Genomic DNA, 18,749 nt, shown 5'->3' with positions numbered 1-18,749 from the left:
AGAATATTGCCCGCCTATTTTTATTTACTACTGAAGTAGCGCCTTAAAGGTAGCTTCTTAAAGATAGATACTTCTTTGTGCAATATCAAAACAACACATCCCACATGATAAAAACAGAAGCCGGTGTCTCTCAAGGGAGTGTATTAGGCCCGATCCTATATCTATTACACACTGCAGACATTCCTAAGCCAAAAAGTGGAGAAATACTAACTGTAACGTTTGCTGACGACACTGGACTTTTATCAACGAACCATGATATCATTAGAGCAACTGTAAACTTTCAAAATCATCTTAACGAAGTGATGCATTGGTCTGACACCTGGGGGATAAAGATAAACGCCGAAAAAACTGTCCAAGTTATTTTCACCAACAGGAAATTTGAAGAACAGAAACTGAAAATTGTTAACATTGATATACCAATCTGCAAGAAAGCCAAATACTTGAGCACGCTATTAGACCAAAAGCTGACTTGGAAGGAGCACATAATTCAGAAGAAAAAGGAAGCTCATCGAAGATTTGCAGATCTATATTGGCTTCTTCGTAAAAATTTCAGTCTGTCAATAGATAACAAACTACTAATTTACAAAACTATTATTGTTCCGATCTGGTAACCACCTGCAAGACTTATATAAATACTAAAGACTCCAATCAAAAATCCTGCGAACGATAGTAGATGCTAGATGGTACATCAGAAACGACGATATTCACAAAGACTTAAATATCCCTACTGTACACGAAGCAATTCAAAAAAGCAGTGCTAACCACTTATCTAAATTGCTTCAGCATTCAAACCTAGAAATGAGAAGACTTCCTGCCTTGCAACTAGGGTACAAAAAACGTCTTAAACGTACACTTCCAACATACTTAAGTATTAAGTATTAAATTAAGTTGAATCCTTTATTTTAATTTATGTTTATTAATTTATTATTCATATTTATTATTTATGTATTTATCCTATTTATTTATTATTTATTTATTTATTTTATTTACTTATTCATTTACTTATGTATTTATTTATCTATTTATTTATTTATTTATTTTATTTACTTATGTATTTATTTATCTAATTATTTATGAAATATATTGAAATTTGTATAAAATATATCATTATCATTAACATATTATATTAGATGATGATTTAAGATAACTGAAACTTCCAAATTTTCATTTGTTAAAAATATGACTAGATATCTCAGATAGTTGTAATATCAATGGAATAATAAAAAAAAATAATAAAAAAAAAATAATAATTTTCGCATTAAAATGCTAAAAGTTAAGTTAACATAAACGGACACTACTAACATTGCTTATTGCTTTATTGCTTTAAGGCTTTATCCTTAAAATCATGCGATTTAATTCTAGACATGGATTACACGGTTAAACCTGACAATCTCTTTATCTACACAGATATTCAAATAACAACAAATATTACAACTCTGCTGAGCAAGGACAATAAATTGCAAGGGGATACAACGTTAGCCGGGTCAGCTAGTTTTTTAATATATTTTTATTTTTATGCATACGTTCTCAAAAGCTCTGGAAATTACTTTAAAAAAAATAAGAAACCATAATAAATACAAATTTATAAGACAAGAACACAAATAAAATTAAATCATATTAGAATTGCTTAAAAACTAATAAAATTGAAAATTTTTAGATTTAATTCAAAAAAAAAATTTTTTTAAAAAAAAGAATAAAATAATTTTATTATATATATATATAGTTATACATATATATAATTTTGTTATACAAATATATTTTATTATAAAAGTATTTTATATAAATAATTTTAAGACTTCAAATACTTTTTATACAGGTAAGTGATTTTTTTTTGTTAACCTTGAATATATCAATTTTATTTTAACGTTAACGAAAAGCTTACTTTTCCATTAAAATCAACTGTATTTAACAAACATTTATTTATTAATTATATTTCATATATTATATATATTTTGTATTCATTATTTAATTTTATTTGGAAATGTATGTCTAAGAAGCCAATTTTAATTAGCCTGAAGCCAATGTACTTAATGAGTAGTAAATAGTAATGAGTAGTAAATGAGTAGTAAGTAGTAAATATTGCAATAGATAGACCTATAAGCGCTGCAACACTACACAAATACTGTACGTTGTTAATACAAAGTTTGGAAAGTATTCGAGTACTTTTAAACGTAGACTTTGATGGGCTCACAACCGCACACAAAGCAGAAGCAAGGAAAATCTTTGGAGATCTAGAGTTTTTGGTTTACCTTCAAAATAGGTCTATCTATTGCAATATGACTTGTTAAACGTTTCTTTTAGTAAGCGCATTTTATTCAATATTGTTTGCCATTCCATCAAACAATATTTTTTTTTTTTTTATGTTTATACGACGCCAGATTGTACCATTTTTAGGATTTGTAAATGTGCTCTTAAAATACAAGCCCCTCCTTTTCTATTTGACTGTACCTTACTTGATGAACGTTGAATGTCTTTGATGCGAATGCAATTGGGCGTTCATGTATGTGTGTTCGATAAAAAACGAATATTTTTCTTGCGAAGTTGATTTATCGGAGCAGCGATTTGCGACATATTTGGAATATAATTATAATAATAGTTTATCTTACCCAGTAGAGCTTCCACTTCTTTGAGATTTTCAGGCCGTTTTAAGTTTTGAACGACTGTTACTTCTGATGGTTCAGGCAAAATGCGTTCTGCGCATATACGCTAAGTAATCAATGTGGTTTTAAACAAAAAATGCATTTGTTCTGTTTGCACCTGATGCCATAGTTCTTAAGTATCGAAAAAACCTAATCTAGTCGTTGTACATGTTCCTGTAAAGTGGTTGACGCAACGATGATGTCATCGGGGTAATTCCCACACCCGTCGATACCTTGCAAAATTTGTTCCAGATATCTTTGAAATATTGTCGGCGCACAAGCTATACTATAGGACAATCTTTGGTACTCGTACAGTTCATTTGGTGTTTTCACGACAACCAGCTTTTTTGAGTCTTCGTCTAACTCAAGCTGTAAGTATGCATCTTTTAAATCAATTTTAGAGAAAATATGGCTATAGCGAATTTTATAAAATAACTGATCCCGTGTAGGTAATGGAAAACGTTCAATTTCGATTTGATTATTAATAGTTACATTAAAGTCCCCGCAAATACGAATACTGCAGTCCTGCTTTGGTGCGAGAACGATTGGAGAAGCCCAATTGCTGAACTTAACACGTTTCCAAATACCGTTTTGCACTAGTCGATCAGTTTCTACGTTAAATTTTTCAAGTAGCGCGAATGGCACCTGACGACATATAAAATATTTTTGTACCGCTATTGACTTTAATTTAATGCTCGCTTTAAAATAAGAAATCGGACCTGTTGCAGGTTCAAAACATATTGGTAATTTGTAAATAACTTTTTAGATTCTTCTTCTAACATCATTGAGTTTTGAATAATATTATTAACCTGCACAATATCGAAATCAAAAATCTCAAATAAATCGACTTTAGCAACAACTAACACTGCTTCTTTTACTAATTTTGCACATTTTATTTGTGTTTCGCATTCGCCTAAGTTTTCTATCACCTTTTTACCGTAACCATAAATTGGACGTGTGCAACTTCGAAGTTTTGGCCTGCCTAATTGATTAAATGTATTTTGTGTTATGTCCGAAACCGATGAACTTAAATCCGTTTGAAAAATTATTGTTTTATATAAAATTTTCACATTAATATGTTTTTCTTTTTATCTTTTACTTTTTCTTCTGTCGTATTATAAACACTTTCAATAACTTCTATTGCGTTTGCTTGTGCACTGTTCTTTTCATTTTTTTTCGCTGTGACTTGGATTTTCTTGGAATCCTTCTACTGAACCCTCCACTAGGGTGCCGTCTGGAAATGGGTCACACAATTCTCTCGTCCTGTACGTTGTCAGGACGGTGCCCAGCTAAGATCAGGAGGAATTGAGTGAATGTCCTTAGCTCTTCAATAGCTGCACACCACTCAATATTTTCTGATAATGGTTTGATGGTCCCCTTAATTCTGGAGCGTTACGCGATCCGTGCTCACCGAGTGTAGGTTTGCAGCCAAGGGGTCTGTCCGACTGTATTTTTGCGGAGCCTCTCCAATATATGACGGCCTTGGGGAGTAACTGTGTTCTAGCCATGGTAAGGGACGCTGCTGTGGTGGTCGCTTGTTTTGTCCAACTCTCCTCGGGTCCGCCGCGCCTGTCTTTTCGGGTAAGGTGGACGATTATGCATATGATATGAATTCTTCCGATAATGTCTCGGAACTCGTGGCTGGAGAGTATAAACCCACTAAACTTACGGAGGACGAATTGCTGAAATCGGACGACGAGATCGTTGCCGATTCCAATACCGGTTGTACCAGTCACAGTACACCGGCGTCTAACTCAATCCAATTAACATCCAAAAAAATCGACAGCATTCCGTCTACCAGTCAAAGAAGACCGTGTGCCAACCGCACGCCAACGCTTAAAACCGCCAGTCTTAGCAGTAAGGGCAATGCTAAATCTTGAAAAAAAACGGCCAACATGGCACGCAAAAGTCGATATCAGCGGGCGCTTTTTATGCTCAGAAAAATTGAGAGCAATAAAAAAGAAGGCAAGGTCCATGAACGAGACGAAGCCGTCGCTGTTAAATGCCGCGCCATTATGGAGGAGTATCTTCATGATGAAGGTCTGTGCCAGTCTGTTATCACTGGCAAGAACGTCGGAGATGGCGGCAAGCGTAAGAGATCTCAGGAAGATTCCGGCAAGGAGGCGAAGCGGCACAAAGATGGAACGGAGGATGGGAAGCTAATGTCAAGACCGGCACAAGCTACTCGTCCCTTCAGTGAAGTGGCGAGAGACCATCTCAGTGTGGCCTTGATTGACGAACATAACTCTAACAGCAAGCTGCTGACGGAGAGGTGGGCGCTGATTGAGACCAAACTGTCCGAATTGGTTATGGCAGAGCTCATGACTAATCCGGGGTTCGTTCCTTCTTTCGACTGTGCAGATATCGTCCGTAGTCATCGAGTGATAAGATGCGAGGACGAGTATTCGCGGAGTTTTCTCAGCAAGGCGATCACTAAGATTAGTGAGAACTGGGACGGTTTAAAGCTCAAACTTGTCCCTGCGGCGGAAATTCCATCGAGGCCTCGAGCGCGCGTATGTTTACCTAAAAATCTAGGTCCTCCTGACCTTATTCTGCAGCAGCTAAAGCTACAAAATCCAGAAATCCAGATGGAAGCCTGGTCGGTTCTCAAGACCGAAGAACCGCAAAAACACAGCCAATCATACCTACTTCTAATCAACGAAGAATGCTTGCCAGTCATTGAGGCTAATGACTGCAAGCTGCGTTACGGCATCCGGAAGGCAAAAATTAAAATCTTCAAAAATGCGCCACCGGATAATATTTTGGGTGAGGGCACTAGTAAGCTGCTAGATGACCTCATCATCGATAACAAATCTTGTTGATGTATCAATGGTCAAGGTCGTGCGGATAAACCTGAAACACTCTAAGTGTGCCACGGACAATCTGGCTGTCTTACTCAGGGAGGAGGACATCGACCTTGCCATCATCCAAGAGCCCTGGGTTCATAGCTCATGTGTCAAAGGGCTCAACATCAATGGGTATAATCTTTTTTATGAAAAAGGACAGGATAAGCCTAGATCGTGCATTTTAGCAAAAACGTACCTTAATGCTTTTCTCTGCTCTCATTTAAGCTCTTTAGATATCACCACCATCCGGATAGAGCGGAAGCTAAAACCTGCGGTTTTAGTAACATCCGTCTATATGCCACACGATGATGAGGCAGCTGCAGAGGAGGTACTACTAGTCCAAAATTTCGCGCAGACCGAAAAGCTAGCCTTGCTGATTGGTGGAAGCTCGGAAATTAACGATAGAGATGAGTCTCTTTTTGATTTTATATTAAGATGTAATCTAGAGGTGTGTAATAAGGGTAATACTCCCACCTTCATTTTTCCGAGTACGGATAATCATATAGGCTGGGAAGAGGTTTTAGATATTATCCTTTGTTCGACTTCGTGCTCTTTAACGATCAATGATTGGAGAGTTTCAGCCAGGAACTCCTTCTCTGATCATAGATATATCATGTTTGTGATGGATATTCCCATGGTAGCTAAGCAATCTCACCGTAATCCCAGGAAGACAAACTGGGATACTTTCAGGTCATTGCTCAGTAGCAAAATCAACATAGCCCCCGCTCCAATTAACTCGATTAGGGAATTGGAGTGTAGGGTCAACTCTTTGACAAATAATATTATTTCTTCCTTTGAAGCATCATGTCCTCGCTCGTATGCGAAGAAGTGTAGGCCACCATGGTGGAACGAGAAGCTCTCTTTGCTCCGCAGGAATGCAAGAAGAGCTTTCAACGAAAGCTATCCGACCCAGGTTTGGACTCCATATAAGGATGCTCTTAGGGTTTACAAAAAAGCACTTCGGGAATCCAAGAAATTGTCATAGAATTCTCATTGCCAGCAATTTGAAAGCATTAAAGAATCGGCTAGACTAGCCAAACTGCTAGCAAATGGCCACTCTTGTCCCTCTCTCATTAACAAAGTAGATGGAAATCCAGTTAAATCCCTAACGGAATCTCTCTCACTATTAGTAGATACCCATTTTTCTGGTTCCTCGGGTGATCCCCCAAAGGTATAGCCGTATCGTTATGCCAATTCTGGCGAGACTATACAGTCAGTTGTATCATCTTAATCATGTCCCCAGCGGCTGGAGACAAGTTAGAGTAGTTTTTATTCCAAAAGCAGGTAGAACAGGCCACAGAACGGCTAAAAATTATAGACCCATCAGCCTTACTTCATTCTAACTTAAAACTATTGAAAGACTGATCGATGCTTACATCAGATCTTTACACAGTTTCGCTAAAATATCAAGGGCTCAACATGCATATCTCAAAGGGAAGTCCACAGAAACGGCGCTACATGAGGTTGTTACTGTGGTGGAGAAATCTCTTGGATGTAAACAATTTACCTTAGCCGCCTTCTTGGATATAGAAGGAGCTTTTAATAACGTCAGTGTGGTAGCCATCCAGGATGCTCTCAGCGAAATGAACATCCCGGCCTGCATCTCTCGATGTATCGCTTCTATGCTTGGGTTTAGAATCATCAATGCAGAGATGCGCAATCTTAGCATTAAGAAATGCGTCAGTAAGGGTACACTACAAGGGGGAGTGCTATCTCCTTTATTATGGATTTTAACAATGAACTCACTGCTTTTAAGGCTTAACCAGGGTGGAGTCAAAGCAGTAGCGTATGCGGATGATGTTGTCCTTCTGGTAACAGGCATGTTCCCCTTCGGTGCTGAGTAGCATCATGGAAGGCGCTTTTCTGAACCTTAGTAAATGGGCCTCAAAGTGTGACGTAGGTGTTAATCCTTCTAAGACAGAACTGTTACTGTTTACCAAAAAATATAAAATTCCAAATTTTCCGCTGCCAAGATTTAATGGCCAAAGATTAACTCTTTCGCACAAAGTTAAGTATCTAGGAGTAATTCTTGAAACAAAACTTATTATAACTGGAAAGCCAACATTGACGAAAGAATTCGTAAAGCTTGTGTGGCATTTTATGCGTGCAAAAGGATGTACGGTAAGAGCTCGGGATTGCAGCCCTAAGTGATTCTCTGGGCTGTGATTCTCACAGCCGTCGTTCGGCCAATATTAACATATGGATGTCTGGTGTGGTGGCCTTCGTTAAACAAACAGTACATTATTCAAAGACTAACCAGAATGCAAAGATCTGCCTGTGTAGGAGCTACAGGGGCTCTAGGATCTTGCCCCACCAGTGCGCTCAATGTCATACTTAACTTGCTACCAATTGATATTTACATCAAGCAAGCTGCTACTCTCAGCGCGCAGAGGCTTAAAGATCTAAATTGTTGGCTCTCGATTGCTTTAGGACATGGTAATATCGCATCACTCTATCCGATAGATGATAGCAGGGATTCAGACTACCTATGTCCTCGGTTACTATTCGACAATAACTTCGCCACCAAAATTCCTTCAAGAGGGGATTGGGAGGCGGGATTGCTTACAACTCCAGGAAAGATAGCGGTCTACACCGACGGGTCTAAAATCTTTTCTATGGACCTAATGATTAGTAAATCATACCACCTTTCAGATTCCACTTCAATATTTCAAGCTAAAGTTTTTGCTATCCTTAGGGCAAGTGTTATTGCTTTAAATATGCGCCTTCACGGAAAAGAGGTCTGCATTCTAACTAATAGCTGCCTGACTAGCTATTAAAGCTTTATCAGCTGTCTGTCTGTCATTGAGATTAGTAGAAGAATGTAAAAAATTTATCAGTGAACTAAGTGAGAGGTCCAACGTTACTCTAGTATGGGTTCCCGGGCATCCTAATATTGTGGGAAATGAGCACGCTGACGAGGTTGCTAAGCTAGGCGCCTCTTCCACGGATACCCCTATTTCGATCCCTGCCCGTGTCAGCTACGGGCGTAGACTGATTTGTGACCATTTTTTGCGACAGGCAAATAGTGAGTGAACCCTTATTGTCTCAGCAGCCAGGCCAAGGGCTACTTGGCCAATCCATTCCAAATATAGAACCTCTGACTTAATCTGTAGAAACAAATCTGAGATTTCTAAGCTAATATCTGTCTTTACGGGTCACTGGTCCATAGGACGGCATGGAGCTAGGCTGGGCCTTCCCTGTGGTACTTCATGTAGTGCGTGTCTACTAATACTTGAAGAAATGACACCAGAACACCTGATGTGTTTTTGTCCAGGTCTGGCCAGAACAAGGTTTAAGTTTCTAGGGACCCCTTTCTTCAACTCATTTAGCGATATCTCCAGCATCAGCATTAGCCAGATTCTTGCCTTTATTAATGCCTCTGGTTGGTTCTAGTTTGACCTTCTATCTACTACCCACTATTACGAGGTTTTTATGGATTCAAAACGGCTTTCATCCTTAGCTATTTGAGGAGGATTCGTTTTCTCTCCACCACAACTAACTAACTAACTTTAATTTTCTTGTATTTGCTTTGTTGTTATTGTTGCTCAAGCACACTTTTGTACTACTTTATGTACTACTTTATTGCACTCATAGCAAACAGCTTCTCTAAATTTGCAGTCGCTACGTCGATGAGAGCCTCCGCAACTAAAGCATTTTTTCTTTCGTTTGTTTTTTTGTGCTCTGTTTTTTGCATGTGACGTGATTTCATTAACTAACGGCAAAATCTCTTGGAGTTGTTGTTGTTTAATAGAATTTGTAGCATTTGTCGTCAAAGTAAAATACTCTGCATCTTCTAACGAAGGTTTTACTTTGTGACGACTTCTATTGTCTCGCCACAAAAATCGCAATGCACTATGCTTACAACAAAGTTATGTTATTATTAATGTAAAACTGGTAAAAAAAAAACAATAAAAAATATAATAAGACAACAATAGAATTAAGCTATTTTTAGTTGAGAAAGAAATGGTTTATTATTAGTTAGTATAAACGCAAAACAAAATGTTAGTATAAGGTATTAATAAAATTAAGATATTAATAAGTTTGAAATTAAGGAATCATTAAGTTAGCATAAAATATCAATATTATTAAGTTATTATTAATTTAATAAAAATTAAAAAAAGAAAAATGTAATCCTCATTAAAATATAAATTAAGTGATAACACTTCTTTTTTTTTTTGAGTGTAATTATTTTGCCAAATTTCGGTAGCGTTTGTTCCTAGTCCACCATTGGCCAGATTTTTTTATTTATTACAGGAATTATAGTATTTCTCAATATTGGTAATTGCAATATATGTTGTTAGTAAATAAGTAATACATATTGTAAAAATTTATTTGTAAAAAAAAAATAAATAAAGGAATTAAAATAAAATTAACCGGTCTTAAAATTATTATACGAAAAGATTCAGGGTTATAAAGAAATATTCTTCCAACGACTCTGGGATCCGGCGAGCGAAACCTCGGCTGATAGAAAGGTTCATTACAAGTGGCGCCCGAGCAGGGACCCAGAATATAACGTAATAAACTTCGTAATAAAATAATGGGTAAGGCCTGGATTCGAAACCTGAAGAAAGATGAGCTGATTGAATACCTTGAGGAATTCGCTGAGGACTCAACAGGAACGGTAGAGGAACTCCGCAAACGACTATCAGTATTCGTTGGAATGGAGCATTTAACGCAGGTGACTTCTCGGCTAACAAGCTTGTCACAGAAGCATGGGAAAGTCATCTTCGAAGGAGTAGTGGGCAAAGAAACCTTCCAAGAGCCATTGATACAAGCAAAGACGCCAACAGAAGAACTCAGAGAAAGTGCATCTATGCCTAAGTCAGTATATGCCATGGTGATGGACCAAGTACGGAAGTGGTCCATAAAATATGACGGAGAAGCAGATCCGATTGCTTTCATCGAACGATTGGAGGAACTAGCAGATTTTTATGACATTCAATTAAACATGCTGCCAAGAACTATGCCTGAGTTGTTAAAAGACAAAGGTCTGGTATGGTTCCGACATAATAAAGAAAGTCGGATGAATTGGAATGACTTCAAGGAGGATTTATTAAAATTTTTCCTACTGCTACTTGAAACAACTTGATGATGAAGTCCGGCAGAGACACCAGCAAAGTAAAGAAGACTTCAAGACATATGTTTTAGTGATGCAACATTTGACGAAATACCTAAACTACACAGTAGTACAACAGCTGGACAGGATATTTCACAACAGTAGAACAGAATATCAATTGTACATCAAACGTAGAGAATTTCAGTCCCTAACGGAGCTAATAAATCTAGCAGAAGACTACGAAATCATCCGCACAGAAGAGAAGAAGAAACCAACAGAAACTCGCCCAATCGACAAAGGAAGACAGATACCATTTGGCCAAGTCACACACATTAGCTAATCAAAAATATGCTATCATTGGGTTGAACAGGATACATCACAAAGGGTTATCGTAATCCACAGGTTCTGTTTTGCTGGCAATGTGGGAAAAAGGATATACGCACCATAGAGTGCTGTCGAAGACCAAATACTCAGGGAAACGGATTACGGTCACGTCGCCTAAACCAAGCGAACGTGACCACGACACATACCAAGTAAACCAAGGAAAGCCCATTAGCCTACACCTCACAGTCAACGTACAAATTCAAGACCTTCCAGTACCGGCTACCATAGACACAGGTGCAACCAGGAGTTTCATTGAACCCGAACTACTAACAAAAATATAAGCAGAAAAGAAACATTTCAGCAAAGATATCATCTTAGCAGATATTACAAGACGCATACTAACTGAAGCAGTAATAGCCACAATTAACCTAGGGAAAACAGAAACTGAAATCGAGTTCTTGGTATTAAAAGTGATGGCTAACAACCTAGTATTAGGTTTAGATTTCCTATCTAGCACTCAGAGCAACCTACAGATTGAGAAAACTACCATCCCGATACAGATAAGCAAACACATCGACAGCCATTACTGCAGTATACGGCAGAGTAACATCGACGAAACGCCTGAAATTGAAAACTTCTTAAACAAAGAATTGGCCTATTTTGCTAAGTTGGAGGGAACATTAAACATTACAACGCATAAGATAACAATGAAAAATGATGCACCAATTAAGCAAAGATATCATCCAAGAACTCCAGCAATGCAAAAATTCTAAATCAAGATGTGGACAAACTACTAGAAGAAGGATGTATAGAACGATCGTACAGTCCATACAGCGCTCCAGTAGTACTCGTCAAAAAGAAAGATGGAAATTGGAGGTTCTGTGTTGATTATAGACTACTCAATGCCCATTCCATCCCAGATGCGTACCCACTGCCGCGAATACAACATATACTCTACATTAGCTGTCTGGATTTGAAAAATGGGTACTGGCAAATACCAATGGACGAAGCCAGCAAAAAGTTTACAGCCTTTACTGTACCTGGAAGAGGGCTGTTCCAATGGCGTGTTATGCCTTTTGGCCTACACTCAGCACCTGCCACCTTCCAACGGGCATTGGATAAGGTAATAGGGCCTGAAATGGAGCCATACGCTTTTGCATATCTTGATGACATTATAGTAATTGGCCGCACACTAGAGGAACATAAAGCGCATCTACAAGAAGTATTGAGACGTTTGAGAGAGGCACGGCTTACAATCAACATCCCTAAATGCAAATTCTTTATGGATGAAATCAAATATGTTGGGCACGTTGTAAGCAATCAAGGAATCCACACCGACCCAAATAAATTAGCGACCATAAAGAAGTTAGCACCTCCCACAAATTTGAAAGAACTACGACGATGTCTAGGAATAGCGTCTTAGTATCCAAGATTCGTGCCGGAATTTTCAAATGTGATCCAACTAATGACAGCACTGCTAAAGAAGGGAAAAAAATGGATCTGGTTGATAGAACAACAGGAAGCATTTGACGCTCTGAAGCAAAAACCAACTACTGCTCCGGTTCTTACATGCCCAGATTTTACTGAGCGTTTCACACTACAAACAGAAGCCAGTGATAATGGATTGGGGGCTGTACTTACGCAGAAAGTCATTACTTATGCCAGTAGGTCATTAAGCAGGCAGAGAAAAATCACACCACTGCTGAGAAGTAATGCCTCGCAATCATTTGGGGAGTAAGAAAGATGCGACGATATCTAGAAGGTTACAGGTTTAAAGTAATTACAGACCATCTCGCTCTAAAATGGTTGAACTCAATTAATAACCCCTCTGGACGCATCGGTCGATGGGCCCTGGAGCTACAACAATATACATTCAACATAGAATATCGGAAAGGTAAACAAAATATAATTGCGGATGCTCCATCACGCCAGCCATTACCATTGTTCGCACAAACAGTTGTGCAAGTCACAAAACCTACCTCGTGCGTCTGGTTGCAAAGACGGATAAACGAAGTGTAAGGCAATGATTCTCCTGCTTGGAAACTCTGTGTTCCAACAGAAATGCGACAACGAGTGATGGGGGAATGCCACGACAAACCAACTGCCGGACATTTTGGGATTAAAAAAACTATTCTTCGGGTGATATCAACGTATTATTGGCTTGGAATTTTTCGGGATATAAGGAAATATGTGAAACACTATAGCTCATGTCAGCGGTATAAAACAAGTCAACAAAATCTTTCGGGAAAATGTTAACGGAAATACCAAATGAACCATGGGCAGTACTCTGTGCTGACTTCATTGGACCACTACCTCGATCATACAAAGGAAACAGCATTGGTTCTCTTGGACAAGTTGAGTAAATGGACCGAAGTTATCCCCCTCAAATCTGCTACAAAAAATGGAGTGAAGAAGGCATTACGGGAAAATATAATAGCTAGAGTTGGACTCCCAAAGGTTCTACTCACAGACAATGGATCACAGTTCAATAGTAGAGCATTTAAGCAGTTTCTCGAAGACCTTGGAATTCGTCACCAATTTACAGCACTATACACTCTCCAAGAGAATCCGGTAGAACGTTAAAAACAATAATCGCACAAGTGTCAGAACAGGAACAGCGTAAATAGGACGAGCATCTACCTGAAATAATGTTAGCACTCCACTCCACACAAAATGCAAGAAATGTGAAACTTAAACTACACTCAGCTTCCCAAGACTAAGTCAAGCACTATAATTTACGACATAGCGCATGGAAACTACAGATTAGCGATATGGGTTTAGTTAAAACGCATCCTCTATCCAACGCTCAGGCTCATTTTGCTGCAAAACTGGCACCTAAGTTCTCAGGACCCTATCAGGTGGTCAATTTTATATCGCCAGTCATTATCAAACTCAAACATATGCAAACACAGAAAGAGAGAAGAGTTCATATTAGCAAACTAAAAACATATTCTTCTTCTTCTAGGTGCCTTGTCCGCTTCGAACGTTGGCTAACATGATTAGTATTTTGGTTTTATCTACAGCTTCTCGAAAAAGTGATCTTGTCCTTTTATTAAGTCATTGACGTAAATTCTTCAGCCATAATCACTTTCGTCTCCCAAGGCCACGACTACCATCAATTCTGCCTTCAATGATTAACTTTAGTAGTCCATATTTTACCGGATGCCTCAGAATATGACCAAAAAACTCCAACTTTCGGCGTTTTAATGTCTCTAATATTTCTGTCTCTTTGCTGACATGCCGAAGTACCACTGTATTTGCAACAGACAGCGTCCAGGCCTCTGTCCCTTAAAGGAGTATAGAGAATATATGACACCGCAGCATTCTTATTCTAAGCGGTAATGACTGCTCCCGGGTACACAGCAAGTTTTTCATTCTGATAAAAGACGACCTTTCTTTTTCAATTCGGATACGTATTTCTTTACTATTATCCCATTGCTGATTAAGCTGACATCCCAAGTAGTTGTACTTATCGGTTCTTTTTATGGCTGAACTAAATACTGTCAGTCTTCCTCCAGGAATTGGACGTTTGCTTATCACCATATATTGGGTTTTACTGCAATTTAATTTTAGGCTGCATTCTCTGCACTTTAATGCAACAGCGTCTAACAGGTTCTGTAAGCATTCTATTGAATCGGCAATAAGCACTGTATCATCTGCATACCTCAAATTGTTTATAAGTACCCCGTTAACCATAACTCCATCTGTCGCATCTTGTAGTGCTTCTTTGAAAATAGTCTCCGAGTATATATTGAACAGTAGTGGTGACAAAATGCACCTTTGGCGAACCCTGCGCTTTATTTCTACTTCCTGCGTTAAGTAATCATCAATGCAAACATTTGCGTACTGCTTCCAGTATAAGTTTGCTATTATTCGGATATTCTTTTCATCTAATCGGCAATGCTTCAGAATTTCTATGAGTTTGCCATGTTCCACAGTATCGAAAGCTTTTTCGTAATCAACAAAACATAAAAAGACATCTTTGTTATAGTCACGGCAACGTTCTATTAGGACTCGTATTCCATACAAGGCTTCTCTTAAAACTTCGTTTCAATTTCATTTTCGTCCTCAAATCGCATCCTAAAATCTGGGCTTTTTAATTTCTGTACATTGAGTTTACTCCTCGGTTGAGCTGAGTTTGTCGTTTTGAACTTAATATTGGTTTTAACAGTTAGCAAGTTGTGATCAGATGGAACATCCGCACCGGGGAAAGTTTTTGCGAATTTTATTGAGTTCTTATATCTTTCACTTATTGTTATAAAGTCGATTTGGTTACGAATGACCCTGTTTGCTGTATCAGCTGGTGACTTCCAGGTATAAAGTCTCCGTTTTGGCAGTTTAAAGAATGTATTGGAAATAATCAACTTATTACTTCTGCAGAATTCAGCCAAACGATCACCTCTTTCGTTTCTTTCGCCTAGGCCAAATTTGCCAACAATAGCATCGTCCCTACCTTGGCCTATCTTGGCATTAAATTCACTCATCACCATCAGAACATCTCTTGATTTTGTACTTCTTATCAATTATTGTATTCCTTCGTAAAATTTCAATTTCATCATCAGGAGCATCACATGTGGGTGCGTTAACTTGAATTATATTTAAATTTACTGGCCACCCCTTCATTTGCACCATTATTATACGAGCGGAGTAATACACGACATTTGTTACCATATTTTTGAGTTCTGTTGATATAATAACTGCAACACAATGTTTGTTTCTTCTTCCATCGTCGCCACTGTAGTACACATCATAATTGTCTATAGTACAGCTTCCGTGGTTTGTCCAACGCATTTTACTTACACCCAAAATACCAATTTTATGTTTCTGCATTTCCCGTATATTATTATTAATTTTACCGCTTTCGAACATACTCCTGACATTCCAAAAAACATATTACCACGAACAACTCAAAATGTCGAATGTACCGCAGCAGCATTAACGGGATCTACAGAATAGAAATTCCTATAAAACGCGGAAACAATTATACGAGGATTTAGTTGAACATTATCAAACGACGTTGTTCAATAAGGCGTTTCTTATTGAAACTGAATCGACACTTGAATCGATTCAGTGTTGCTTATGATTAGGAATCTGGCACTTGAACCAGTTCCTATTGCAAGGTCTGAATTTGGCACTTAAACCAACTTCAGGTGGATTCAAACAATAACAATATTTTTTGAGCAACTAGGCACATGAACCTATTTGCAATTGAGTTTTAATAAGCACTTGAACTAATTAAAACGCAAGGGCTGTTCTGTATTGAATGAATAAATTTATTACAAAATATTGTGTTTTTATACAAAATGCTTAACACTAAGCTTATGGTAAAAGAGCAAATGCACCTAGTTCCCACGATTTGTTATCCGATGGACTTTGAACATTCAAGGCCAAGGGCACTCGTGGAAAATATGTGCATTTCCTATGCTTATACAATTTGATGCAGTCAGCAAGCTTGTATATGTATTTTGCCATATACCAACTTGCTTCACAAATTTGGTGACTTAAATGTGTTATCACTTGTGCCATGCGCCAACTCTTATTGCACCTGTGGGAACAACAGAATTGTCGCAGCGGCTTGCCTATTGCTGCAACTCACAACGAACACACGATCAAAGAAAACGAACATGATGCCTATCAACCTTGCACAGTGGCGTGTGAAGATCATCATGTTACGTCTGGCACGCTGATAGCGTGCGAATATTTAGTTGTGAGAGCCAGCAACATTGCTAAAATATTTGATAACACAATTAAACCCAACAACCAAAACAACATAAGACACTAATTTAAAATAATTATTTATACATATACTGAATACAATAATACAAATAATACAAATATTAATACAAATACAATGCAAATAATTATTTTAATTGATATTTATTTATACTAAAAATTAATATAAGCTTAACATTTATGTCCAAATTGGACATTCTGCCCCCGTTGACGCCAGTCAATCCTCTTCTGCTACTTCGACCTCGGACATTGCATGTTGCTCTTGAACTCGTCTTCGTGGTTGTGGGTGGGGTGTACCAATCCTGTGACGGTGTGTATTTCTTCGGAATAAATATCGACCGATTATGCTGCAGAATATGAGCACGCTGAGACCAAATGCCGTATATTCCACAATGAAATGGTGTTGGTGCTGCGATAGTGCATTGTTCGGCAGTTCTTCCTGAGACCTTATCATATTTAAAGATGCCTTCAAACTAGTTATTTCATCGTTAGCTGTCTCCATGCTGATGTTTTTCAACTTTAGAGATGATTGCCGAGGAATCGCTGTCACTATTGGGCTTGAATGGAAGCTTGTGTGGGAATATTTTAAGCGAGTAGTCATTGTGTAATGGCTGGTTATTGTTGCCGTATGATGTGAGAGTATGCACCCTGGTGGGAGCTCAAGTAAACCTGTATTTTGCAATTTCACCTGAGAATGCTCATTGTCACATACTGCGTTTAGCTTTACAGGGTTTCTTGCGACGAACATCCATTGATTTTGCGCAACAGCCTGGATCCATAAGGTATTACTTGTGAAACTTTGCCAAGTGCAAGATGATGTACTATTATTAAATAGATTTACTTCGCAAGTGCACTTGCCTGATTCAAGAGAATATATTTCTTGTGTATCTGAACAGATGAAGACATCATTTTTTGAAGACACACATTGTGACAACTGTATTTCTGAAATCGGAAAGTATCCATTCCTATGAGTATTGAATGCCATCATAGACGTGCATGGTGTGATTGTCACGTATTCTCCGTTTATGATCCCTGGAACGGGAATAACAACGAATAAATCAAAGGACTGATCATTGATTAGTGGTAGAGTTATTTGAAACAACATTTTGGTATCAAATAAACCGCTGCTGACTGTCATAAGAGAATATAGCTCAGAAATGTTGCTCATGTTAACCGGCAACTGCATTGTTGACCTGAGATGTTCCCTCATTGTGGTAACCTCATTCATGAGTTGCTTTGGCGTCAGGAGAAGTGGACTGATTTTACCATGATTTGTGTCGGTCAACACTCCTAAAATTGCTGATTCGTAAAATTGAATACTTGTTGTTACACTTAGTAGTTGAGTTGAAATTGCAGTGAAAAGTTGGTGGAGTTTTAAATTATAAATTTCCTTGTCCTCTTCTAACATTTTTGCCTTTACAACGTTCAATCGCTCGACTGTTAATTCAAAGGTTGTTTGATACTGCTGCTGATTTCGTTTCATGATATTTAGAGTAGAATCTAAAATTGAAGTTTGGTTTTTTAAAAGGTTAAGCAAATGTTTGTCGTCATTTTTTAGTTGTTGAATCGTCTGCGCCATATTTTTAGCGTATTCTGAATCCAAAACGCCGAATACTGCATTCGCAATGTTACCCACTAAATCAATTGCGCCTCTCTTCTTTCTTTTGTTGATCTGCATTATGTTTGCAGATAACAATTAATTTCTCGCTGCCTTGAACTGTTCAACTAACGTCCAGCAGTGATTATATCCATTCATCAACTTACACACGTTCGCTAAGGATTCGGTTCCATTTTCAATAAATTCAAACTCCTGCTGCAATGGACTTAAGTCATAATATGCTATGATTTTCCATTCTGCTTGTGATCTTTTGATGACTCCTTTGTGTTCGAAATGAATGCCTGGTGTGTTATTAAATGATTTCATTGTGATACCTAACCCTGATATCAGTGGTATCCATAATAGTACCAGCAATGCAATGGCTAGCAAGTTGATGTTGAGGTTTGCTCGCTTTAGTGGCGTTTCTTCAGGTTGATGTTGTTGTGAAGTGGTAGACGAATGTAAATCTGCTGGTACCGGTGCCAATCGATGTATTGGCCGCTTCAAACTACCGTTCTTAGTTTTACCATCTGCCACTCGAATCTTACCTTCAA

At 38.1% G+C, this 18,749-nt stretch overlaps 2 protein-coding genes across 2 annotated transcripts; one reads left to right on the top strand and one right to left on the bottom strand.

The window, feature by feature from the left end:
* The first annotated feature begins 4,534 nt into the window (after positions 1-4,534).
* On the top strand, positions 4,535-5,461 carry LOC119666056. The gene has a single exon (XM_038075330.1). It carries the CDS (start codon positions 4,535-4,537, stop codon positions 5,459-5,461), a length of 927 nt encoding a protein of 308 aa, XP_037931258.1.
* Positions 5,462-16,815: 11,354 nt separating this feature from the next.
* On the bottom strand, positions 16,816-18,276 carry LOC119666055. The gene has a single exon (XM_038075328.1). The coding sequence runs from the start codon at positions 18,274-18,276 to the stop codon at positions 16,816-16,818; it is 1,461 nt and encodes a 486-aa protein (XP_037931256.1).
* Positions 18,277-18,749: the final 473 nt, after the last annotated feature.

Source organism: Teleopsis dalmanni, chromosome 1 (genome assembly GCF_002237135.1).
Source record: "Teleopsis dalmanni isolate 2A chromosome 1, ASM223713v2, whole genome shotgun sequence".
NCBI classification, from domain to species: domain Eukaryota; kingdom Metazoa; phylum Arthropoda; class Insecta; order Diptera; family Diopsidae; genus Teleopsis; species Teleopsis dalmanni.
The sequence above is the reverse complement of the archived record's forward strand: the minus strand, read 5'-3'. Positions and strand labels throughout refer to the sequence as shown.

What these genes read in the sequence shown, in the direction of transcription:
- LOC119666055 (XM_038075328.1), bottom strand. Translation starts at nt 18,276, where the DNA reads ATGCAGATCAACAAAAGAAAGAAGAGAGGCGCAATTGATTTAGTGGGT.
- LOC119666056 (XM_038075330.1), top strand. Translation starts at nt 4,535, where the DNA reads ATGGCACGCAAAAGTCGATATCAGCGGGCGCTTTTTATGCTCAGAAAA.